Source organism: Schistocerca cancellata, chromosome 10 (genome assembly GCF_023864275.1).
Source record: "Schistocerca cancellata isolate TAMUIC-IGC-003103 chromosome 10, iqSchCanc2.1, whole genome shotgun sequence".
Lineage (NCBI taxonomy): Eukaryota > Metazoa > Arthropoda > Insecta > Orthoptera > Acrididae > Schistocerca > Schistocerca cancellata.
Genome location: NC_064635.1, coordinates 84,836,931 through 84,862,747, shown reverse-complemented (window position 1 = coordinate 84,862,747; position 25,817 = coordinate 84,836,931). Strand labels below are relative to the sequence as shown.

The 25,817-nt window shown below is 41.3% G+C and overlaps 1 protein-coding gene across 1 annotated transcript in view; it reads left to right on the top strand.

Moving 5' to 3' along the window:
* LOC126106469 (uncharacterized) overlaps positions 1–25,817 on the top strand; it is a 95,113-nt gene that overhangs the window by 47,995 nt on the left and 21,301 nt on the right. The window contains exons 6-8 of the mRNA XM_049912755.1: positions 5,763–5,957; positions 12,929–13,392; positions 21,405–21,632. Coding sequence (XP_049768712.1) covers positions 5,763–5,957; positions 12,929–13,392; positions 21,405–21,632 — 887 coding nt within the window. The remainder of the gene's footprint in view (positions 1–5,762; positions 5,958–12,928; positions 13,393–21,404; positions 21,633–25,817) is intronic.

Sequence of the window (25,817 nt, the reverse complement as noted above, 5' to 3'; positions counted from 1 at the left end):
TGTGTGTTGCTCACATAGGAATAGTGAGGGTAAGATTAGTATAACTATTGCATGCACAGAAGCATTCAAACAATCATTCTTCCCGCACTTAACATGTGACTGGAACGGAGAGAAACACTAATGACTGGCACAGTGGGATGTACCCTCTGCCATGCACATCATGGTGGTTTACAAAGTGTAGATGTAAAACATGAAATCGAATGATTGCTCATTGCTTCATTGTGTTTTGTGACACAATGACATTGACACACTGTGGCTGCATGCCCACTATGTAATATTGCCTGCTTGCAGCTGACTTGTCAAATGCACATCTGTTGTTTACAATCATTAGTTCAAGCTGGCACTTCAGTTACTGTACTGACAAGCATTCTTAGAAATGTCAATAGATTTGGGTTTTTGTTATCATGAGTTTTGTTCTTCACAGGTTACGTCATTTTTGTAAAATAATGCTTACAATAGGCCTGTCCCTCTTGACCCTGGGGTCTGAATGATCTATTGCTCCTTTCTAGTGTAATCCACCCTATCCCTTGAATTGGTGTAGCCCTGCAAAATATACAGGACAACTTCTGTGCAATTTGTGTAATGGTGTGGTTCTCCGGAAGAGTAGAGTGGTAGAGTGGACAGCCAATAGTTGATGAAACATTCATTCATTCTCTAACAAACAGGTGTAGAAACAATAGAGTGGCTTGAAAGTAAGTTCATATTTGATGTGTCAAAATAAAATAGAGGTTGAAGGCTATCAACAAAATCTTTATTTATTATTGAAGAATGCAGTTCAGGAATTTACTTTGTAAAAAATCATTTAAATGCAATAGCTTGTCTGCAGCACTTAAACAATGAACAAAATTTTGCATGGCACCTTGGCTTTTTCAGTTTCTCCAGAGAAGTCGGATTTTTGACATACATTTTAAATTTGACGTATCCCCATAAGGACAACTTCATGGCGCAGAAATAGGACTGCCTGGGAGCCATTTTATGTCAGCCCTCGTGGAGATTAATTTTCCAGTGAAAATTTCACGAACTAGACGTGCAGGACGAGTGAGCTGTTGCTCCGTCTTGTTGATAGTGTGTTCTTTGGTTATAACCAGGAAAGTTTTGCAATTAGGGCACCAAAAAGTCATTTAACATTGTCACACAATGTTCTGAATTCACTGTCACTGGACGACCACTCTCATCCTCCAAAAAGTCCGGACCAATTATTTCTCGAGCCGACATCACGGTCTGTACAGTAATTTTTGGCGAGTCATCAAGTTTCTCGTGCTTCTGTTTGGGGTTCATTGTACTCCAGTGGTGGTAGTTTTGCTTACTAGCATGAGCATTCAGGTGAAAATGAGCCTCGTCAGAAAATGAGACGTTGTTAAATGAAGGGCACTGTCACATCATTAACTAAGTGCAATCTATGTCTGGCAACTTGAGGCTTTAATTCTTGTAGCAATTAGATTTTGTAAGGGTGTAGTTTAAGGTCTTTTTGCAGAATTTGATGTAGTGATGAGCTATGTACATTTGCACGCTTACGATTGGAGAGGTTAGGATTGTCAGGTACACACCGATTTATAGTTTCCGAGGATCTGCTTGTGCCTGATGACCTTGTTTGCCCAGATTTCAGTTTGGTTGGTGTTCAACCGGTCTCCTCAAACGTTGTGATCCATTTTCTGGTAAGGGGAACACTTGGAGCATCATTTACATTATACAGTCCACAATCACTGCAAAATTTCCCCCACACTACAATTGCCAAACCACTGTTTTTGTAAAATTCTCACATACAGAGCACACTGGCAGCTCCCAAGAAGCCGTCCGTATCAACTGAATTCCTAAAGGCCAATCTTGCGATGAACGTACCACCCACTCTCTTCAGATTTGTAGCGCATGTGAAGAGTGTTCTTCAGATACGAACTTCCTTTTGAGACACCCGTACTTGCCCACTGGTGACAGGTGTCGAGCTGCAGGCAACAAACCTCAGGCCAGGGCAGGCTGACATTGGCGTGCTGGTCTCGGCACCTCTGACCTGTGTGGCTCTGCTGCTGTCTGGCTAGCAGCTGCCCCACAATTCTGAGTCAGGTTGTAGTGCCTCACCCCCCATGGCTGCAGGTGGAGTGAATTGATATTCGGTGTCAGTGGTAGTTGTTGGCATTGCCCAGTGTTAAACACCATATTGGTGGCTGGAGGTCATCGGCTGGCATCAGTGGACCCCAGTGGTTTGAGATTGGAAGGTGTACAGTTCTTACCTCAGACTTTGAGGTGTCGTTTGGACCCCTGGCAGGAATTCGTGTGGAGAATGCGGTGGAGTGGGTTGCATCTGTGATAGCTGCATCTGGAGAGTGTCAATGACCCCTCGGTAGAGACCAATCCTTAGCCTGGCTGTGCCAGTGTCCTTCTCGGAAGGCCTGGGAGTGTACAAGGGGGTACGCAAAAGAAACTGAACTTTTTTTAACTTATTTATTCATGTTTTAAGCACCAAGCTTCAATTCCCTTCAAGATGTCCTCCAGTCCACTAAAACACTTGGCTAATCTTTTATTCCATTTTTCAAAACATTGTTTAAATTGATCTTTTGCGATGCTTGACATTGCCATCTTCATTTTTTTCTTCACCTCAGCAACATCAGTGAAGAGCTGTCCTTCCACATTTCCTTTCATTCTTGGTGGGTGGGGGAGGGGAAGGGGGGGGGGAAGAAGAAGAAGAAGAAGAAGAAGAAGAAGGAGTTGCACGGAGCAAGATTGGGTGAGTATGTGGGGGATGAGAGGTGAGGAACAGCCATAATAGTTTTGGTCAAGAATTGTCATACACAAGGGGCTGTGTGAGCAGGGGCATTGTCATGATGGAAGAAACAGTCGCCTGACTGCTGCATGTCAGGCTGCAATCTTTTCAAGACTTCCAAGTCCAGGCTGGTTAAGGCTGACCCTGTGGAAAAAACTCTGAATGAACAACTTCTCTCACATAAAAACAAATCGACATTGTTTTAATGTATAATTTCATCTGATGAGTTTCTTGAATTCTTCCACTGGCTTGATTGTAGCTTTGATTCAGGATTGTAAAAATAACACCAAGCTTCATCACTTGTGACAATTAAAAAACAAGTTTGGATCATTTCAGGACTCTTCATGCAACCTTGCTTTCATGCAACATTGTTTTTAGTCAGCAGTTATACGAATTTGGGAGCCACCCTTTTCATTCCAAAATCTTCAAAGACAGTTCGTTGCACTATACTCAAAGTCACTCCCAACAGCTCCACAATTTTTTCAGTGGCCCATAGTTGATCTTTATTGATGATTACGCGGATGTTTTCAACATTTTCACGTGACAACCAGAGCGAGGTTTATCATCAGTTGACATTTCACCATTGTTGAAAGAGGAAAACTGCCCAAACACTAGAGTTTTCCCATAGCGTCATCCTTGTATGTCATTTTTAACATTTCAAGAGTTTCTGTTCCATCTTTTCCGAGCAGAAAGCAGAATTTCACTAGAGCGTCCTGTTCACAAAAATCAGCCATTGAAAAAGTAACAGTCACACAAAAAACAGTTGTCGCTATAAATTCTTCTGAAACTAGTTCCGACACTCCTCAGTGATAGCACTCTGCTTATTGGCTCTGAAGTATTCACGTTATGTGCTCTCAGCAGCAAAACATGGTACTACAACAGCTCTGCCCACCAAAAAATTAGTTCAGTTTCTTCGGGTAAACCACCGTGTATACATCAGAATTCCTTTTTAATGTAGAAGGCACATGCTACCCCCCATACTTCAGTGCTGTTGAAACTTCCTATGGCTAGTTGTTTCTTAGAGAATGGTGTTCCTATCCAGGAAGCTGCCAGTATGACAAAATGCTGCGTCGGCTGGGTTTAGCTCTCTCTCTGAATTTGGCATTGGGCTCCTCTCTTAGCCTGTACCATTACATTTAGAAGGTAGGAGAGGAGCTTCTGGCTGGTTCTACTATGAGATGGGGTTGGGAAATGTCAATAGTGCCCAGATAGCTCAGCCGGGGACCATTTGCCTATGGAAGGTAATGGTTCCAGGTTCGAATCCCAGTATGCCACACAGTTTTAATCTGCAAGGAAGTTTCATTCTGGGCACACTGTGCAGCAGAGTAAAAATTAATTCTGGAAGAAATAATACTACTGAAATCTAGGGAAGTTGAGTTTACAATATTGTGAAAAGGAAAGTTGCTACTCACCACATAGTGGAGATGCTGAGTCGCAGATAGGCCCAGCAAAAAGACTGTCACAATATAAGCTTTTGGCAATCCAGACCTTTGTTGAAAATAGACCCCCCCCCCCCTCACACACACACACACACACACACACACACACACACACACATGCGCGGGTGACTGCAGCCTCTGGTAGCTGAAGCCCCACACTGTGTATGAGTTGCGTTTGTGTATGGGATTATGTGTGTCTGTTGTCCATTTTCGACAAAGGCCTTGATGGTCTAAAGCTTATATTTTGACAGTCATTTTGTTGTGCCTATGCACGATCAGTATCTCCGCTATATGGTAAGTAGCAACTTTCCTTTTCATACTATTGTTACATTCCATCCTGGATTTTCCATTGTTTCAAAATGTAGTTTAGGACATTGCAGTGCCTGTGTTAAGAACAACAATGCAATGTTCCTTTGGACATGCATTGATGATGTCCAAAGGAACAGGCACTGCAGTGACTACAGCCCTTACAAAATACACGAAATGTATTCACAGTTGCAAATACGAGCAACCATCACCTGTACAAGGGAACAACGACAATGAAAATTCGTGCTGGACTGGGACTCGAACCTGGATTTCCCACTTTACGTGCGCAGTTGGCTTAACCGCTGTGGCTGTTCGCGCATGACCCATGGCCAGAACCAAACTTCCATATGTCATCATTCCAGTGTCACAACCTCTACTCGTACACACATTATGTAATTCCTGTACAGGAAGGGACATTTTAATTGAAAGTCGCTTCCCAGTATCAGCAGATAAATATGATAGCAATGCCTTTGTTGCTGAGAAGAGTGGTGCAGTGTTCCTTCGCACGTTCGTGCATGTCCGATGGAACAGGCACTGTGGTGACTACAGCTGTTATGAAATAAATGAAATGTATTCACAGTTGCAAACATGAACTACAGTCAGCTGTATGAGGGAGCAATGACAGTGAAAATTTCTGCCGGACTGGGACTTGAAGGAATATTGCATTGTTCTTCTTAACAACAAAGGCACGGCAGTATTGTATTTATCTGCTGATACCAGGCAGTAAATTTAAATTACAATGTCTTTTGCATAAAGGGGAACTATATAATGTGTGTAAGAGTACAGGCTGTGATGCAGGATTGACAATGTATGGAAGTTTGGGTCTGTCCAGGGTCATGCATGGGCAGCAAAAGCGGTTCAAACGAACATTTACGTAAAGCAGGAAATCAGAGTTTGAGTCCCAGCCCAGTGCATATTTTCTTTGTCGTCTCCCCTTATACAGCTGACAGTTGTTCATATTTACAACTAACTGTGAATACCTTTGATGGACCGATGGCCTTTGTTGTCTGGTCCCTTCAACCCCCACAGTATATTTAGTGTGTCATCTACTTGTGTGTGTGTGTGTGTGTGTGTTGTGTGTGTGTGTGTGTGTTGTGTGTGTGTGTGTGTGTGTGTGTGTGTGTGTGTCAGCAGTACTAATTACGCATCATGAAGGTAAGCACAGTCTCTTTGTAGTTTTGAATGTTTCTCTTGTGATTTTTCCTGTCAATATGCACAGTATTAACTCTCCGTTTAGAAGCATACTGGATTTTGTTTTGCAGGGACTTGCAGACCTCGCCGCTAAGGATGGCGTTGTCGTCCTCACCTTACCAGTGGACGATGAGCTAGTGCTCCCTCCACTTCTGTCCGAACCACAGCCAGCTGTTGTCGCCGTGCAGCCAGCTGCCGTGGAGTGTCTGGAAGCTGCCAGCCAGACGCTCATGGATGTCGAATCGCGGGACGCTGCTGCTTGCTCGGTAAGCGGAGCTGAAAGTTTCCAGCATGTAAGGCTGATCTTATTTTGATACTGCCAATGCTGGGCCCTAGACTGTCTGGGACTAAAGTTGCACTGGCGTCTGTCAGAACAGTCAAACCATGTGCACAATATGTAACTTCCTGGCTGTTAATGATGCTGGGATAACGTGCCTTCTCAGCATGACAGTCATTTTTTCTAAATGTGACATTATCTTGGCATCTGTAGGCCTTATAAATTATAATAGTTTTTTCACTGTCTGGATCATAAAGGTTATTTTAACTTATTTATTGTCAGTTAAGATTCTGTTCATAGGGAGCTGATGTTGAGTGAAAGGATACTGTGCCACAAATATATTAATTAATTTATTAAAAACACAAACGTATTTGGAAAATAATGCAGGACAATCTGAGCAGCTCCCCGAGCATTAATTAAATTAATTTTCAACAACGCAACTGTTATTGGATATTACATAACTTTCAGAAATGACTGACTGGAATAATAAAAGAAATATTTTGCTTGTTTTGAAAACAACATTAAGTTAAAGAAAATTAATAGATGTTTAGCACAGAAGTCTAATCGGATAAAATTAACCTGCTTATTGCACATTACAAGTTTCAGAAACATAATAAAAATAGCTAATAGACCAATAACATCAGCCATTCACAATCTTGTGACTGTTTGCATATAATTAGAAGGAAGACCACTGGTCCAAGCAAGCAGAATAACCTGACAACATTAAATTTAGAGTGTGATTGATACAAGTGGGGGTTGCAGACAAGTGGGAGTTGCAGAGACAATAAATTTCTCTTTCTTCATTTAAGTGTGGATGGCGATTACCAGTATAAACACTCTCAGTAAAGGCATTTATTGTACCCAGGCCACTTTACGTGGACCCAAAATATAAACAACAGATACATCAAACTATACTGGCTATACCTAGCGAACTTCGTTCCACCTGAAAATCTTTATATGTTATAGCTGACCCGGCAAACGTTGTTTTGCCGTATGAATTATCTCTACTCTGTAAGAATAATGTATACGTGTAACACAATGTATACGTGTAACACAATGTATACGTGTAACACAGTAGCCGTTGTTGGCGGGAGCTCGTGACACAAACAATAATAATGACCGAAAACTGTGTAGGGAGTGAGAAAAGGCTTAGGGGGAAGTCCAGCAGTATCGGCCACTATTAGTTGTAGCGTTTTTACAGTAGACTGCGTGGATTTAACAATTGCAGCCGATACACGGCTCGTCCATGAGCGTACAAACATAGGCAATTTCGTGTCGAAACGTGTTTGCCAACATTATGAATAAAGCCAAGTGCATACGCATAGATTTTTATCGTATGTAAAAATACTGTACGATTAAATTCTTTTAGAGGAACAAAGGAGAGCATAGGAACTTCTTTGGTCCACTAAAAGAATTTGATCGTACGATATGTTTCCATATGGTAAAAATCGATGTGTGTGTGCTAGGCCTAAATGTCGGTTTGGCGAATGACGCATGCTACCTAGTTAAACTTCTCAGTCTAGTTACGTCAATTCAAAGAGGGATATTAGAGTCGTTGCTTTTGGTACGTTTTCTTCAATTAAATATCTATCGAATAGTGAGACTTATCACCGGTAGACACCTGGCAGGGATAACTGATCAAGTGATAATTGACCAGTTATTGACCGGGATTGAAAATTATTAAATTATTAAAATCGCTTTTTAAAAATAAGGGTTGGTGGTAGAAGGGTGAAAATTTAGGGTTGTGTGTATTTTTTAATGTCACACCCTAACAAAATAAAAATAAAAAGTTCTGTCCAAAAAATAAGAAATTTTTTTTGGGGTGGACCACCCTTATCACTTAGGGGTATAAAAAATAATTACAACCAATTCTCAGACCTACCGAATATACATGTAAAATTTCATCAGAATCGATCAAGCCGTTTCGGAGGAGTATGGCAACTAACACTGTGACATGAGAATTTTATATATAAGGATGAACCACCAATTAGCAATTGAAGTACCTGGTTCCAAAATAAACAAATAATTTCTGGCCAAACTAATCAAACAGCTCAAGCACCACTAGCTTAGTCGCTCCAGTCACAAAAACGTAACTTGAGTGTGATCTCCTAAAGTATTTGTGAATGAAAAAGTTGACATGTCACAATGTGTAGCCAGGTTGGCAGCTAGAATAGCTGCTGTGCGACACAACATAATTGTGCAGACGGTAGTCAGATGCTCACCATAAGTTCTTGCAAATCGAAGCGTAAGTTGAGAACCACTCGACCAAGGACTGCCATCAAGTATGTGTTATGCTAAGAATCGGAAATCACCAGATGCTATGCAGCAGCCACATCTGCACCGGATTCTTAAAACTGGCAGACAAGATCTCAGCCTGGCACCACAGTGGACACAGGCTTCTTGCAAATTCACATGCCAAGAACAAGGCGGGTTCCACACATTGTGCGAAGATAGCTTTTTTCAACAAGCAATTTTCACAGCCTCAGATGACACTCACTGAAATCTTTAGGAGCGGGCCGAGGATACTGTCAGCCACGTTGTCACGGCATTTACTCCAGCCACTGTGCAATAAACCACTCAGTCGACCATCACTTCGAGATTGCCTTCTGGCCGCGACAGCACTTAAATGCTGGTCCACAGACCTACCCTTTACAGGCGACAAACCACTCGAAAAGCTACTGTGGCCAGAGAGGCTAGTAATTAGTGGGAACTATCAATATCAAAAAGCACTTGCATGGCAAAATTTGTGTAGAATGCCATTTGTATAATTGGTTTGGAGCACTGCAGTTTTGTTAGGATATCTGTGCCACAGGTTAACAATAGTACCACTAGACACATGGTCCCATTTTACATTTAGGTTGTTACTTCGCAGTGTTCCCATCATCATACTCCTTACAGTATGATAAAGGAATAAAACAGTTTCTATGCATTTTGAGGTCCTCCAAAACTGTTCACAAATAAATGAAAAGTATGTTTGCAGTTCAGAGAATGAAGAAACTGATATAACTCATCATTGACATCCAGTGCTGTGTGACGTATTCTCTCACAAAACACGTCTCCATTAAATATTCTATCCGCTCAAAAAGTATCTGGCCCCCTTTTAGAAGAGTCTGAAACTCTGGAGGAATTAGCAGCCCATCATTCCTATAGAGCTGATTTTGGAATCTGGGATCTGAAGCTAAGTTCTAACTCATCCTAAAGATATTCAGTTGAGTTCAGTTTGGAACTCTTGGCAGACCAGTCCATTTCAGGAATGTTGTCCACAAAACAATTGCCTTAAAGATGGTGCTTTATGACAGGGTGGTTTTGTCATGCTGATGGAAACATAGTGTTCATAAAGTTCCTCCACTCCACCTAGTACACAGTGCTGTAAAATGTATTCATACCGCTCTGCAGTTTGCATTTTCTTAAGCACAGTAAGGGACCAACTCCCACCCCCCTCAAAGGAAAGCACTCTTGTACCATAGGACCACCTCATCTTTATTTCTGTTGGCCCTACAAATGGTGGCAGGTAGCATTGTACAACCCAAACACTTCCATGACATTGCCATAGGATATTGCTTGATTCATCAATCATTTCTGATCATCCACTGTTCAATGGAGTCCCTCTTTACACCACCTCAAGTGTCGCTTGGCATTCACTACAGAAATATGTGGCTTATGGTGAGCTTCTGAACCATTTTACCCTATTCTCCTTAACTTCGTATGCAGAGTCATTGTGCTACCTGGTCTGCTTCTAATACTTAGGAACTTAAAAGTGATTCATTCTGCTGATTTCAGGTGATTTTTAACAACCACCCTTCGCAGTGCTCAGTGGCCGCCGTCTGTCTGTACATGAAGTGTCCTGGTGATGATCTAGCAGTGGTTTTATCTTTGTGCTTCCAGTTCACAATCTCTTCAACAATTGACTTGAGCAGTGGGAAGGTTGAAAAAATGTCCTTGATGGATTTGTTACTCAGATGACATCCATGTTCAAAGTCACTGAGCTCAAGAGCATACTCATCATGCAGATGTTGACTGAAAGGCAACATCTGACGATTTATAATATTTAAATAAACATGTTGGTTCCTGTTAATGGTCACTTCAGTGATACGAAAAATATCTTCAAAATGTCACAGACCCACCCCTGGCAAGAATCTGACCTTGCACACATTTAGGATGAAATGCTTCAAATGGCCTTCATCACACTTAACAATGTGTGTAATTTGAATAAAGGTAAAAACGTGATATGCAGACCTCCTTCTATTCCGCGAGTTAGCTACTGTCCACGTTTGATGATTTCTAGCTCGTTGAAGCTTTATGCACCTGTGTGAGCAATGGTCTCTGGTGAAATGACTGACTCCAAATCTTCACTGCATACAGTTCCCGTTGCAATGTTCTCTCTCTAACTGGTAAGGCTGGACCTTCACTCACTGCCTGCAGCAAATGCTGTTGTGTTTGGAAGGGATTTTGATTCACAAGCTGTGAAACATGTGTCCAGTCCCTCTGTCAGGATCTTTTTCCAACCGCAATTCTGAAGTGTTTTGTGGCCATGTGTGTTACACATGAAATCAGCAGAATGAATCAATTGTAAGTTCCAAAGTATTAGAAGCATACCAGGTAGCACAATGACTGTGCATAGGGAGTTAGGGAGAATAGGGTACAATGGTTCAGAAGCTCACCATAAGCCACATATTTCTGTAGTGAATGCTAAGCGACACTTGAGGTGGTGTAAAGAGGGACAGTGGAACCCCGTTGCTTGTACATACGTTAGACAGACACTGTGTAATAGTAACAAATACAGCAACTTCGCACACTGTACAGCTGTGGGCATAGCCAAACACTGTTGCCTATTTTTGCCAGCCTGTAACGTCCATACATTTACCCATGTTTACATACAATGTCCACTTGAAATATAAATGTCTCACTCATCGTTACTTCTTTATGCTCAGATAGTGGCAGTGAATGCACAATTCAATATGTGACTCGATTGCTGTGCCACCTGTAGATGCTTAATGATTCACCTGTGCTTGCACACTCAAGCGACTAATGTTTGTCACTGGCACTGTGGTAGAAGTTGAACTGCCTCATTTACAATGTTGGCAACCTTAGAAAGTAATTGCGGAATGATGTTGTTGTTGTGGTCTTCAGTCCTGAGACTGGTTTGATGCAGCTCTCCATGCTACTCTATCCTGTGCAAGCTTCATCATCTCCCAGTACCTACTGCAACCTACGTCCTTCTGAATCTGCTTAGTGTATTCATCTCTTGGTCTCCCCCTACGATTTTTACCCTCCACGCTGCCCTCCAATACTAAATTGGTGATCCCTTGATGCCTCAGGACATGTCCTACCAACCGATCCCTTCTTCTGGTCAAGTTGTGCCACAAACTTCTCTTCTCCCCAATCCTATTCAATACTTCCTCATTAGTTATGTGATCTACCCATCTAATCTTCAGCATTCTTCTGTAGCACCACATTTCAAAAGCTTCTATTCTCTTCTTGTCCAAACTATTTACCGTCCATGTTTCACTTCCATACAATGCTACACTCCATACAAATACTTTCAGAAATGACTTCCTGACACTTAAATCTATACTCGATGTTAACAAATTTCTCTTCTTCAGAAACGCTTTCTTTGCCATTGCCAGTCTACATTTTATATCCTCTCTACTTCGACCATCATTTGTTATTTTGCTCCCCAAATACCAAAACTCCTTTACTACTTTAAGTGTCTCGTTTCCTAATCTAATACCCTCAACATCACCCGACTTCATTCGACTACATTCCATTATCCTCGTTTTGCTTTTGTTGATGTTCATCTTACATCCTCCCTTCAAGACACCATCCATTCCATTCAACTGCTCTTCCAAGTCCTTTGCTGTCTCTGACAGAATTACAATGTCATCGGCGAACCTCAAAGTTTTTATTTCTTCTCCATGGATTTTAATACCTACTCCGAACTTTTCTTTTGTTTCCTTTACTGCTTGCTCAATATACAGATTGAATAACATCGGGGAGAGGTAATTGCGGAATAGCTGTTGCTAAATGTCTTGGGCACTAAACATTATGTTACATTGTGTGTTACTTGTTATTTTCTTTCCTTATTTTGAAATGAGCGGTGAGACTAATGCAGGTCTATCACAAGGTTCGAGCATGACTCTCGCGACACCAGAAGGAATCGGCATCCGAACGTCAATTCTGGTTTTGCAGAAATGTAGATCATGGTTGTAAGGTGGCTGTCCTGTGAGAGGTTAGTTGGACTTACTTCCTCTGCACCATTCCTCAGCTGTTGAGTGTTCACAGATATAATTTTCTTATGCTTGCAGCTGGCGGCTGATCACATTAAAGTAACCACACTGAAAGTCTTCCCGTATAGTGCGAATAGAGTTATTTTCGGTTCTACTTCCACTCAAACTACCTATCTTAGCATTGTCAAGTATGGGTCAAATGTCCGACAAAAGGGCTCTGAAACACGCAAACTAGGGCTTATACACTACTAATTTGAAATAGGTGTCCTGCAGATTTTATAATTACTGAACTGGCTGGATGCTGAGAAACACATTGCATTAAAGAAGCTGTCTGTTCAGAGCTGAGAAAATGCTGCTGCTTCTCAACAGAAGCAATCACTTGCTGGAAGCTTAAACAAAGAGCAAAGAAAAGAACAGGCAAAGACTATTTTGGAAAAAGCTGTTGAAGCTTTTGCAGAAGCAAATATTCTACTCAAAAAGCTCTTATTATCTAGAATAAAAACTATTAATTCTGTGTTATTTTTATTTTATTTCCAGTAACTGTATTTTTTGTTTTCTTTTAATCTTTTTCTTTTGTGATCTATTTTGTCTTAGCCACATAGGATGGCATACTTTGTGTAATGTAAAAAGAATTGGTGATAGGACCATCTCTCTGTATTTGGTAGCTTTCTACAGTGTAATAATGTGTGTCATTCTCATTTCCATTATTGTACAGAGAAATATTTGTCGACAGATTGTCGGAGATGGTGTTCTGTCTGCCGTTGACAAGGACACGTCCAGCAATGAAAGTGAAGACAGTAGAGAATCGATGTCTGAAGAGACTGTCACAGCAGCCACAAATATTACAGAAGCTGTACCATTGGAGGCGAGTGATGCAGGACCTAACAGTGCTACAGTGAATGACGGAGAGAGTCCATCCGTGGGCGGCAGTACGTCTGGAGCAGTTTCTGAAACACAGATCCCACTGACTGGTGCTGGCGAATGTCTTCCAGTAATGGACGAGTCTGCTGATTTTTCTGTTTCAATCCAGAAGAGCGAAGAGAATTATGACGGGGAGTTGAATGCAGTGAGGAGGAAATCGACGAGAACATGCAAAGGTCTTCGGTACCACCAGTTCATGGTAGAAGGCCGTCTCAAGAAGGGCCATCGTCGGCCACTCTCTCGTGGCTCATCTGAGAAAGGAGGAAAGGTGCTGAGGTAAGCATGGTGGTAAGCATGGTCGCTGTTAGTAGTAGTTTATCCTGTAGTGAAGTAGAAGTGGATAGTTCTTGTGAATTATTATGGGTGGAGGTTACACTCAACAACCGAGCTAGGTTAATAATTGGCTCCTCTTACCGACCTCCCGACTCAGCAGCATTAGTGGCAGAACAACTGAGAGAAAATTTGGAATACATTTCACATAAATTTTCTCAGCATGTTATAGTCTTAGGTGGAGATTTCAATTTACCAGATATAGACTGGGACACTCAGATGTTTAGGACGGGTGGTAGGGACAGAGCATCGAGTGACATTATACTGAGTGCACTATCCGAAAATTACCTCGAGCAATTAAACAGAGAACCGACTCGTGGAGATAACATCTTGGACCTACTGATAACAAACAGACCCGAACTTTTCGACTCTGTAAGCGCAGAACAGGGAATCAGTGATCATAAGGCCGTTGCAGCATCCCTGAATATGGAAGTAAATAGGAATATAAAAAAAGGGAGGAAGGTTTATCTGTTTAGCAAGAGTAATAGAAGGTAGATTTCAGACTACCTAACAGATCAAAACGAACATTTCTGTTCCGACACTTACAATGTTGAGTGTTTATGGAAAAAGTTCAAGGCAATCGTAAAATGCGTTTTAGACAGGTACGTGCTGAGTAAAACTGTGAGGGACGGAGAAACCCACCGTGGTACAACAACAAAGTTAGGAAACTACTGCGAAAGCAAAGAGAGCTTTACTGCAAGTTTAAACACAACCAAAACCTCTCAGACAAACAGAAGCTAAACGATGTCAAAGTTAGCGTCAGGAGGGCTATGCGTGAAGTGTTCAGTGAATTCAAAAGTAAAATTCTATGTACCGACTTGACAGAAAATCCTAGGAAGTTCTGGTCTTACGTTAAATCAGTAAGTGGCTCGAAACAGCATATCCAGACACTCCGGGATGATGAAGGTATTGAAATCTTTTTCCAAAGCTGTTTCACAGAGGAAGACCGCACTGCAGTTCCTTCTCTAAATCCTCGCACAAACGAAAAAATGGCTGACATCGAAATAAGTGTCCAAGGAATAGAAAAGCAACTGGAATCACTCAACAGAGGAAAGTCCACTGGGCCTGACGGGATACCAATTCGATTCTACACAGAGTACGCGAAAGAACTTGCCCCCCTTCTAACAGCCGTGTACCACAAGTCTCTAGAGGAACGGAAGGTTCCAAATGATTGGAAAAGAGCACAGGTAGTCCCAGTCTTCAAGAAGGGTCGTCGAGCAGATGCGCAAAACTATAGGCCTATATCTCTGACGTCGATCTGTTGTAGAATTTTAGAACATGTTTTTTGCTCGAGTATCATGTCGTTTTTGGAAACCCAGAATCTACTATGTAGGAATCAACATGGATTCCGGAAACAGCGATCGTGTGAGACCCAACTCGCTTTATTTGTTCATGAGACCCAGAAAATATTAGATACAGGCTCCCAGGTAGATGCTATTTTCCTTGACTTCTGGAAGGCGTTTGATACAGTTCTGCACTGTCGCCTGATAAACAAAGTAAGAGCCTGCGGAGTGTCGGACCGGCTGTGTGGCTGGATTGGGGAGTTTTTGGCAAGCAGAGCACAGCATGTTGTTATCAATGGAGAGACGTCTAAAGACGTTAAAGTAACTTCTGGTGTGCCGCAGGGGAGTGTTATGGGACCATTGCTTTTCACAATATATATAGGTGACCTAGTAGATAGTGTCGGAGGTTCCATGCGGCTTTTCGCGGATGATGCTGTAATATACGGAGAGGTTGCAGCGTTGGAAAATTGTAGCGAAATGCAGGAAGATCTGCAGCGGATAGGCACTTGGTGCAGGGAGTGGCAACTGACCCTTAACATAGACAAATGTAATGTATTGCGAATACATAGAAAGAAGGATCCTTTATTGTATGATTATATGATAGCAGAACAAACACTGGTAGCAGTTACTTCTGTAAAATATCTGGGAATATGTGTGCGGAACGATTTGAAGTGGAATGATCATATAAAATTAATTGTTGGTAAGGCGGGTACCAGGTTGAGATTCATTGGGAGAGTCCTTAGAAAATGTAGTCCATCAACAAAAGAGGTGGCTTACAAAACACTCGTTCGACCTATACTTGAGTATTGCGCATCAGTGTAGGATCCATACCAGATCGGGTTGACGGAGGAGATAGAGAAGATCCAAAGAAGAGCGGCGCGTTTCGTCACAGGGTTATTTGGTAACCGTGTTAGCGTTACGGAGATGTTTAACAAACTCAAGTGGCAGACTCTGCAAGAGAGGCGCTCTGCATCACGGTGTAGCTTGCTCGCCAGGTTTCGAGAGGGTGCGTTTCTGGATGAGGTATCGAATATATTGCTTCCCCCTACTTATACCTCCCGAGGAGATCACGAATGTAAAATTAGAGAGATTAGAGTGCGGACGGAGGCTTTCAGACAGTCGTTTTTCCCGTGAGCCATACGCGACTGGAACAGGAAAGGGAGGTAATGACAATGGCACGTAAAGTGCCCTCCGCCACACACCGTTGGGTGGCTTGCGGAGTATAAATGTAGATGTAGATGTAGGTATGTATGCTGTTTGCTCCACAGGTCAGGGAAATAAGTGCTGGGTGGCATTCAGGTCCCTCGAGTCGTACTGTAGTGTATGTTCAGCAAGTGAGTACTGGGTGTCTTCTGTGCCCATTCATGTGATCAGCCTGTTTAGTGGTGATCATTCCAAAATAAAATGGAGACCGATGACCACGCTGTCTGGTCTCCTTCCCCAAACCAACCAACCAACCAACTAAAATAAAATGCCGTGTGGTGGTCACAAGTTAGTTGGTAAACGCGTTATTCTACCTTGGCAGTGTAGGATTTGCCTGTAATGGGATTGGTGTATATGGCAGTGGATGCATGCATGGGACAGGTTTTCCTGTGAGAATGATTGCACAGCTAGGAATCTCAGAGTAGAGATAATGGTATGGGAATATAGTATGCTTCGACAGGGACGTTACAGTGGTTAGAAGGGCAACAGTAGGTTGAGTGGGGAGGATGTCGGGGAGAAATGATCTGACTTGTGGATCGACTTGAGAAAGTCACAACCTTGGTGGGGTAATGTATTGAAACATTTGAGGGAAGTGAGGTCTTGGGTGCCAAGGGGATGCTGCTGAGTTTCCTCAAATCAGGTCTCTATTTGATGCAACTAAAATACTTGAATAGTTGAAGCAGATTTGTTAGAACTTTCTTAAACTACACCTTTATATTACTTTCCTAGATCATCATCATTCAGATTTAAGTATTTGTCATGTCTCTTAGGAGTAAACAAATTCTCTCTGCATAAAATTCTGCCACGTATTATTGCAGGCACCCTGCGACATAATCTCAAAGTTCTTCGCAGTGGAGCTTTGGGAACCAAGGTGTTTTACCGTGGATGCAAATAGATGACAATCACTTGGAGCAAAGTCTCGTCTATTGGGTGGTTGTGAAAAAGTGCCCCAGTTAAACTGCATGCAACAATTCTCATGTTTGCTTGGTCGAGTGTGGCTGAGCATCGTCATGCAGAAATGTCACACACATCACACTACATGCTCTGAATGCCTCTTTGATGAACCTTAATGCCTAATGGTAGGCTTCAGAATTGATCAACCTTCATTCAGTGCCTGCTTCCCACCCCCCAACAAAGCAATATGTGTTCCATACATGGTTTCAGTTGTTGACCAATTGAAACCTTTACTTTCTAACTTAAAGCATGTGACATGCTTGGTTCATGTCCATCTCAGCGTTTGTGAATCCATAAGGAACGAATACAGCCTTGTAGATCAGTTTGTCTCTGCCATGAAGAAGAGTCTTCTGAAAGCCCCAAGACATGTTGAAACCATTGGCCTGCCCCCTCCAAATTTCCCAGCCATTACTCATTGGGGATCTTGGATTGAGTGTGCTGCTATGTTGTGTGAGAATAATTAGAGTGTTTTTGCTTTCTTTGGATCAAGCCAATGCAGGTGTAATTTTCAAGGCACAGCAACTTCTGTTAACGGAGAAAATACATAATTTGCAGAGACAACTGTATTGTATCCATAGTTAAAAGTACCTGACTGCGGCTATTAAATAATTAGAAGAAAAAGTCTGGGAATGGAAAACCAATGGGATATTTTTACTTCTGTGAGGGAGCAGTTAAATGGCTTTGCCAAAGACAAACTTGAGTCTAATCTTCAGAAGAATCTAGACATTGAGGAATTCGCCACATCTGTAGAACGGCCATTTTGAGTGAATACAAGGTTTGCCCCACTGGTTTCTGTGGATGTTGAAAGAAGCTTTAGCATCTACAAAGACATTCTATCTCCTAATAGAAACAGACTTATTTTAAAAGAATGTAGGTATGCTTGATGTCCTGAGGTATATGTTTTTTCCATCTTTCAATGAGTGATAATTTGATGTACGTGTTTTGATAATGTGATGTACACATTTGTCATTCAATAAACTATAATAGAGGAAAGAGAAATTGGTAAATTAGTTGAATGAACCACGCCCTTTGTCTCTTTTTTTACCTCACTGCAGTACCTTTTAACTTACTTTTCTTCATCTGAAATATGCACCTAAAATCCTAACCCCGATCATCACATATCGTCAGTGTACGACATAAATTTCAACAGCTTTGGGATTGTTTGCCATTTGAAGCTGTATTACAGAATGGATTTCACAGTTGTCAGGATTTTCAATTGCAACATTCACTTTGAACAGCTACTCTAAGGAAACAAAAAGCAATTTGGCTTCTTCAGAATCAAAGCTCTAAGCACAATGACTTATTGTCTGAGATGGTATAACAGTTTGTCTCCTATAAACCTGTTGTTGTTGTTGTTGTTGTTGTTGTTGTTGTGGTCTTCAGTCCTGAGACTGGTTTGATGCAGCTCTCTGTGCTACTCTATCCTGTGCAAGCTTCATCATCGCCCAGTACTTACTGCAACCTACATCCTTCTGAATCTGCTTAGTGTATTCATCTCTTTGGTCTCCCTCTACGACTTTTACCCTCCACGCTGCCCTCCAATGCTAAATTGGTGATCCCTTGATGCCTCAGAATATGTACTACCAACCGGTCCCTTCTTCTTGTCAAGTTGTGCTACAAAATCCTCTTCATCCCAATTCTATTCATTAGTTATGTGATCTACCCACCTAATCTTCAGCATTCTTCTGTAGCACCACATTTCAAAAGCTTCTATTCTCTTCTTGTCCAAACTATTTATCGTCCATGTTCCACTTCCATACATGGCTACACTTCATACAAATACTTTCAGAAACGACTTCCTGACATTTAAATCTATACTCGATGTTAACAAATTTCTCTTCTTCAGAAACGCTTTCCTTGCCATTGCCAGTCTACATTTTATATCCTCTCTACTTCGACCATCATCAGTGATTTTGCTCCCCAAATAGCAAAACTCCTTTACTACTTTAAGCGTCTCATTTCCTAATCTAATTCCCTCAGCATCACCCGACTTAATTCGACTACATTCCATTATACTCATTTTGCTTTTGTTGATGTTCATCTTATGTTTGCCATTCAAGACACTGTCCATTCCATTCAACTGCTCTTCCAAGTCCTTTGCTGTCTCTGACAGAATTACAATGTCATCGGCGAACCTCAAAGTTTTTATTTCTTCTCCATGGATTTTAATACCTATCCCGATTTTTTTCTTTTGTTTCCTTTACTACTTGCTCAATATACAGATTGAATAACATCGGGGAGAGGCTACAACCCTGTCTCACTTCCTTCTCAACCACTGCTTCCCTTTCATGACCCTCGACTGTTGTAACTGCCACCTGGTTTCTGTACAAATTGTAAATAGCCTTTCGCTCCCTGTATTTTACCCCTGCCACCTTTAGAATTTGAAAGAGAGTATTCCAGTCAACATTGTCAAAAGCTTTCTCTAAGTCTACAAATGCTAGAAACGTAGGTTTGCCTTTCCTTAATCTTTCTTCTAAGATAAGTCGTAGAGTCAGTATTGCCTCATGTGTTCCAATATTTCTACGGAATCCAAACTGATCTTCCCCGAGGTCAGCTTCTACCAGTTTTTCCGTTTGTCTGTAAAGAATTTGCGTTAGTATTTTGCAGCTGTGACTTATTAAACTGATATTTCAGTAATTTTCACATCTGTCAACACCTGCTTTCTTTGGGATTGGAATTATTATATTCTTCTTGAAGTCTGAGGGTATTTCGCCTGTTTCATACATCTTACTCACCAGATGGTAGAGTTTTGTCAGGACTGGCTCTCCCAAGGCTGTCAGTAGTTCTAATGGAATGTTGTCTACTCCCAGGGCCTTGTTTCGACTTAGGTCTTTCAGTACGCTGTCAAACCCTTCCCGCAGTATCGTATCTCCCATTTCATCTTCATCTATATCCTCTTCCATTTCCATAATATTGTCCTCAAGTACATCGCCCTTGTATAGACCCTCTGTATACTCCTTCCACCTTTCTGCTTTCCCTTTATTGCTTAGATCTGGGCTTCCATCTGAGCTCTTGATATTCATACAAGTGGTTTTCTTTTCTCCAAAGGTCTCTTTAATTTTCCTGTAGGCAGTATCTATCTTACCCCTAGTGAGATAAGCCTCTACAGCCTTACATTTGTTCTTTAGCCATCCCTGCTTAGCCATTTTGCACTTTCTGTCGATCTCATTTTTGAGACGTTTGTATTCCTTTTTGTCTGCTTCATTTACTGCATTTTTATATTTTCTCCTTTCATCTTACTTTATTTTTTCATATAATTTTCCCTGTGGGCAATAACACAACTTTTCATAATGTTGCACCAGCTTTTTCGACCCCCCTGCGTAGAACTTCTCTGCCTGGGAACTGAACCAGTTGACAGTACTGAGTTTGTCACCTTCAGACCATTGTCTACAAAGCCTTTGTTTCTAGTGCAGGGCGAGGCCAAAGTGGCTGGGTGTTAAGATTGGGCTGTAACGTGGATGGTCAAAAAGTCCCCAGTGGACATGCTGAATCTTATCGTCAGTACGGGCGGTGATGTGTGGGTGCATGCTGTGTTGGAGGTGGGCTGTCACAGGCCACAGTTTACAGCTTCTGGACGGCGCATCTCAGTTTCATGAGTGTTTCGCAGTAAGCGTCAGCTGTAATTGTTCACCCCCATTCCATGAAATGAGATGAAAGAATACATTTTCACCCCCCCCCCCCTCCCTCCCGCAGAGAATGGCAGCCATCATTTCTCGACCAAAGTAAGGAGATAAGTTGACTGCATTGACTGTTACTTCGACCCTTTGTTGGTGTATATTTACATTTCATTGCCCATAATAATATGGGGAAAATCATCTCCATCTTGTTGATATTGGTCTAAAAACACTGATTCACTTGATATTTTATTCTCTTTGTGGTAAGAATTTTTGGAACCCACATTGCACATAATCTGTCGTATCTGAACTTATGTTAGTTGTGTAAATAGTCGTGCAGCCATCATGAGGAAATTAATCAGCTAGAGCACAAATTGTCAGTCACATCACAGCTTTAGGTGCACGTATTGAAAAGTTTCAGTGTTTTGGATATTGAGGCTGTCACTCCAATCACTAAATTCATATGGACATTTCTAAAGAGTCGGCATCATAGTTAAACATGTCCTTCACTCACTTCCAGGCCTGTAAGCTATATACAACTCCTGATGAATCTGAGCAGCTTACACCCTCTTGAACACAAAAATTGAATTATAGAACGCACTTGACAACCAGTGGGACCAGTGATTTTCGAAGCGATTATTGTGTGTACTTTCACTCACTGAATGAAAACAAAGGCTTCTGTGGCTTTGTAAACAGTCAGTAGATGCCACTTCGTTTGTACAACTTTATCGTGAGCTGTTAATGTTTAAATACAAGCAAATGACCTGCTTTTTGAATATGCCTTGTATTAAGATCCTATGTGGTTACAGTTTAGCAACAATAATCAGTTTTCAAAATGCCAGTATTCCTCAAACACAGAAGTGCTGTACTAATGGCCCTGTGTTGTGATTGTTCTGTTATGTAGGTCCAGCAGCTGTGCTCTTGCAGTACACAGTGCGGGTGTGCTTGCTTCGGTTCCTGTGACATCACCTTCGGATGTGACTTGTGCACTTCCTTCAGTCGCAGTTCCACCTGTAGGAAGCTCAAATGCATTGAGCAGCAGCAGCAGAGATGTCTCGTCAGGCAGTGACCGTTCTGATGCCGAAATGGACATGCCATTGGAAATGAGGAACCGTTTTAGCAGTCCAGACAAGTAAGTTCTGTGCAGCCATACTCTATGTAGTGAAAAATGGAACAGTTCTTACCAACAAAAACTAGTAGTTAGAGTAATATGACTGATGCTCATTTATGTCATAATAATACATCATTCATTAATCAGAGATGCTGCCAATACTTTGTCGTTTTAAGTGGTCCCGTGGTATTTTTGTATGCCACAATAGCAGATCTGTAAGGCAGGAATTCAGTGAATAGCCCACTTGTATGTGTGATAAGAAATTGCAGAGTAAATGTAAGCCAAGTGTTGGGATTTTTGTGCTGTTCAAATGGAATGCCGATTGGGAGTTTACTCCACTATCGACTCTGCTGAGAGTGGCATAAACAACACTCATCACTTTCCCTCAGTGATGCTGGTTTTCGTGGAAAATGGTGTACAATTCTCGTCAGTGCGCTATTTAAACAACCACAACAAAAGATCAGAAACCCTCACATTTAAATATGAGGAGTTTGCAATTTCTCACCATAAGGCTCGGTAACACTGCTAGTATCCAGGGCTGAAGTATTGTCATCTGCAACAATTCTGTATAACACATTGCCACTCTTATTACTGCTTTAGTCGTCGTATTGTAGCAGACTGTGAAACGTGGCAGCTCCAGTGTCGATCTGCACCAATGAATTGCTTTCTGTTTGTGGAAGGTGCTCAACCTGTGTAGATGATTTGTTGAATGCAAGTGCAGTATGGTGACAGCTGTTTATTGTGAAGCAAGATCTATGAATGGATAGGGCACTTAAAACAGAGGAGAACTTATCTATGTGATGGGGAAAGATCAGGCAGGCCATTGAGATCAACAACCGAGGACAATTTGGAAGCCATTGGAGGGCATGGTGGTGATAAACAGATGAATCAGAGTGGAAAAATTTTCCAATACTTTACATATCCATCATAGTTCAGCATACTCCATCTTACATGACAGACAAAATTTTTGGAAGGTGTGTGCAAGGTGGGTTCCAAAAGAATTCTCAGCACAGCTTAAAGCACAAATTATGGACATGTCTCGTAAACATTCGGGAGTTGCATTTTTACAGGAAATTGTTACTGTAGACAAAATGTGGGTGCTTCATCACGAACCAAAAAGTACGGCTGCAAGCAAGGTTTGGAAACACCCATCATCACCAGAAGTAAAGAAATTTAAACATCAAATTTAGCTGGTAAGATCATGTTAACACTATTCTGGAACATGAAAGGCATGGTAGCTGTTCATTTCACCCCAAGAGGCGAAACTGTGAACAGTGAGAACTATTGTGATGTGTTGCGAACTAAACTGAAACCTGCAATCAGATTCAAACTTCGCGAAAACTGCAAAAAGGTGTCATTCTGTAGCGATAATGCTCATCCACATTCTGCCAAATGGACATCCGAAACAATAGAGGAGTTGGGATTCGAATTGCTTAGTGCCCGTCATACAGTCCAGACTTGGCTTCAAGTGATATGGATATGTTGGGACCATTGAAGGAAGCACCCAAGGGAAGATGATTTGCAACCAATACAGAAGTCAATGATGTAGTGCAAAATTTGTTACATGTGCAACCAAAAAACTTCTTTTCCAACAGAATCAAAAAACTTGTGAAGTGTTGGACAAAGTGTGTTGGAGTGCAGGGAGGTTACATAGAAAAATAACGTATGTTTCAGTTTTCTATCATTATAATAAATATTTCTTTTTTCGTAAGTCTCTTTACTTTTTGACTTCTCCTCATATTTGTACTCTGGACTTTTGTCAGACCTGCAAAAGATTGATATAGGTGAGAAAAAGATTACAGATACCTTTAATGAGTCAAGAGTTATTTGATGTGAACTATTTCGGGCTTTACAATGTATGTTTGTTCAGTAATACACAATATTTGCAGCGAATGATTGTTTAAATACAACAGCCAAATGTAAACTAACTTGCACTTCAGTCATTTTTCTTCCTATCATTTTATTTGTATCATTAAAAGTACATTTTTTTTTGTTTCCAAGTCTTTGGGTCACTTTATCATATCCATTAACAATCCTGTTACTCATCGACTACTTTCCCTGGTGATTGTCAGTTGATGATGTGGTCTTCAGTCCACAGGCTGGTTTGATGCAGCTCTCCTTGCTACTCTATCCTGTACCGCCTTCTTCATCCCCGAGAACCTACTGCAACCTACATCCTTCTGAATCTGATCAGTGTATACATCTCTTGGTCTCCCTCTATAATTTTTACCCTCCACATTGCCTTCCAGTACTCAGTTGTGATCCCTTGATGCCTCAGAACATGTCCTACCAACCGATCCCTTCTTCTAGTCAAGTTGTGCCACACATTCCTCTTCTCTCCAATTCTATTCAGTACCTCCTCATTACTTGGTGATCTACCCATCTAATCTTCAGCATTCTTCTGTAGCACCACATTTTGAAAGCTCCTCTTCTTGTCTAAACTATTTATTGTTTGTGTTTCACATCCATACATAGCTACACTCCATACAAATACTTCCAGAAGACACTTCCTAGCTGTTAAATCTCTCTTCTTCAGAAACGCTTTCCTTGCCATAGTTACACTACATTTTATATCCTTTTTACTTTGACATTCATCAGTTATTTTGCTCCCCAAATTGCAAAACTCCTTTACTACTTTAAGTGTCTCATTTCCTAATCTAATACCCTTAGCAACACCTGATTTACTTTGACTACATTCCATTATCCTCTTATTTCTTTTGTTGATGTTCATCTTATATCCGCCTTTCAAGACACTGTCCATTTCGTTCAACTTCTCTTCCAGGTCCTTTGCTGTCTCTGACAGAATTACAATGTCATCGGCAAACCTCAAAATTTTTATTTCTTCTCAAGGGATTTTAATTCCTACTCCAAATTTTTCCTTTGTTTCCTTCACCGCTTTCTCAATATATAGATTGAATAACATAGGGGATATGCTACAAGACTGTCTCACTCCCTTCCCAACCACTACTTCCCTTTCATGCCCCTCGATTCTTACAACTGCCATCTGGTTTCTGTATAAATTGTAAGTAGCCTTTTGCTCCCTGTATTTTACCACTGCCACCTTCAGAATTTGAAAGAGAGTATTCCAGTTAACATTGTCAAAAGCTTTCTCTGAGTCTACAAGTGTTGGAACCGTAGGCTTGCCTTTCCTTAAATCTATCTTCTAAGATAAGTTGTAGTGTCAGTATTGCCTTAAGTCTTCCAACATTTCTACAGAATCCAAACTGATCTTCCCCCGAGGTCAGTTTCTACCAGTTTTTCCGTTCGTCTGTAAAGAATTCATGCAAGTATTTTGCAGCTGTGACTTATTAAACTGATAGTTCGGTAATTTTCACATCTGTCAACACCTGCCTTTATTGGGATTGGAATTATTATTTTCGTCTTGAAGTCTGAAGGTATTTTTCCTATCCCATACATCTTGCTCACCAGTTGGTAGAGTCATGGCTGGTGCTCCCAAGGCTATCAGTAGTTCTAATGGAATGTTGTCTATATCATACCTCCCATTTCATTTTCATCTACGTACTCTTCCATTTCCATAATATTGCCATCAAGTATATCACTCTTGTATAGACCCTGTATGTACTCCTTCCACTTTTCTGCTTCCTCTTCTTTGCTTAGATCTGGGTTTCCATATAAGCTCTTGATATTCATACAAGTGGTTCTCTTTTCTCCAAATTTTCCTGTAGGCAGTATCTTACACCTAGCGATATATGCCTCTAGTCCTTACATTTGTCCTCCAGCCATTCCTGCTTAGCCATTTTGCACTTCCTGTCAGTCTCATTTTTGAGACGTTTGCATTCCTTTTTGCCTGCTTCATTTACTGCATTTTTATATTTTCTCCTTTCATGAATTAAATTCAATATCTCTTCTGTTAGCCAAGTATTTCTACTAGCCCTCGTCTTTTTACCTGCTTGATCCTCTGCTGCCTTCACTACTTCATCCCTCAAAGCTACCCATTCTTCTTCTACTTTATTTCTTTCCCCTGTTCTTGTCAGTCGTTCCTTAATGCTTTCTCTGAAACTCTCTACAACCCCTGGTTCTTTTAGTTTATCCAGTCCCATCTCCTCAAATTCCCACCTTTTTGCAGTTTCGTAAGTTTTAATCTACAGTTCAAACCAATAGATTGTGGTCAGATTCCACATCTGCCACTGGAAATGCCTTGCAATTTAAAACCTGGTTCCTAAATCTCTGTCTTACCATTATATA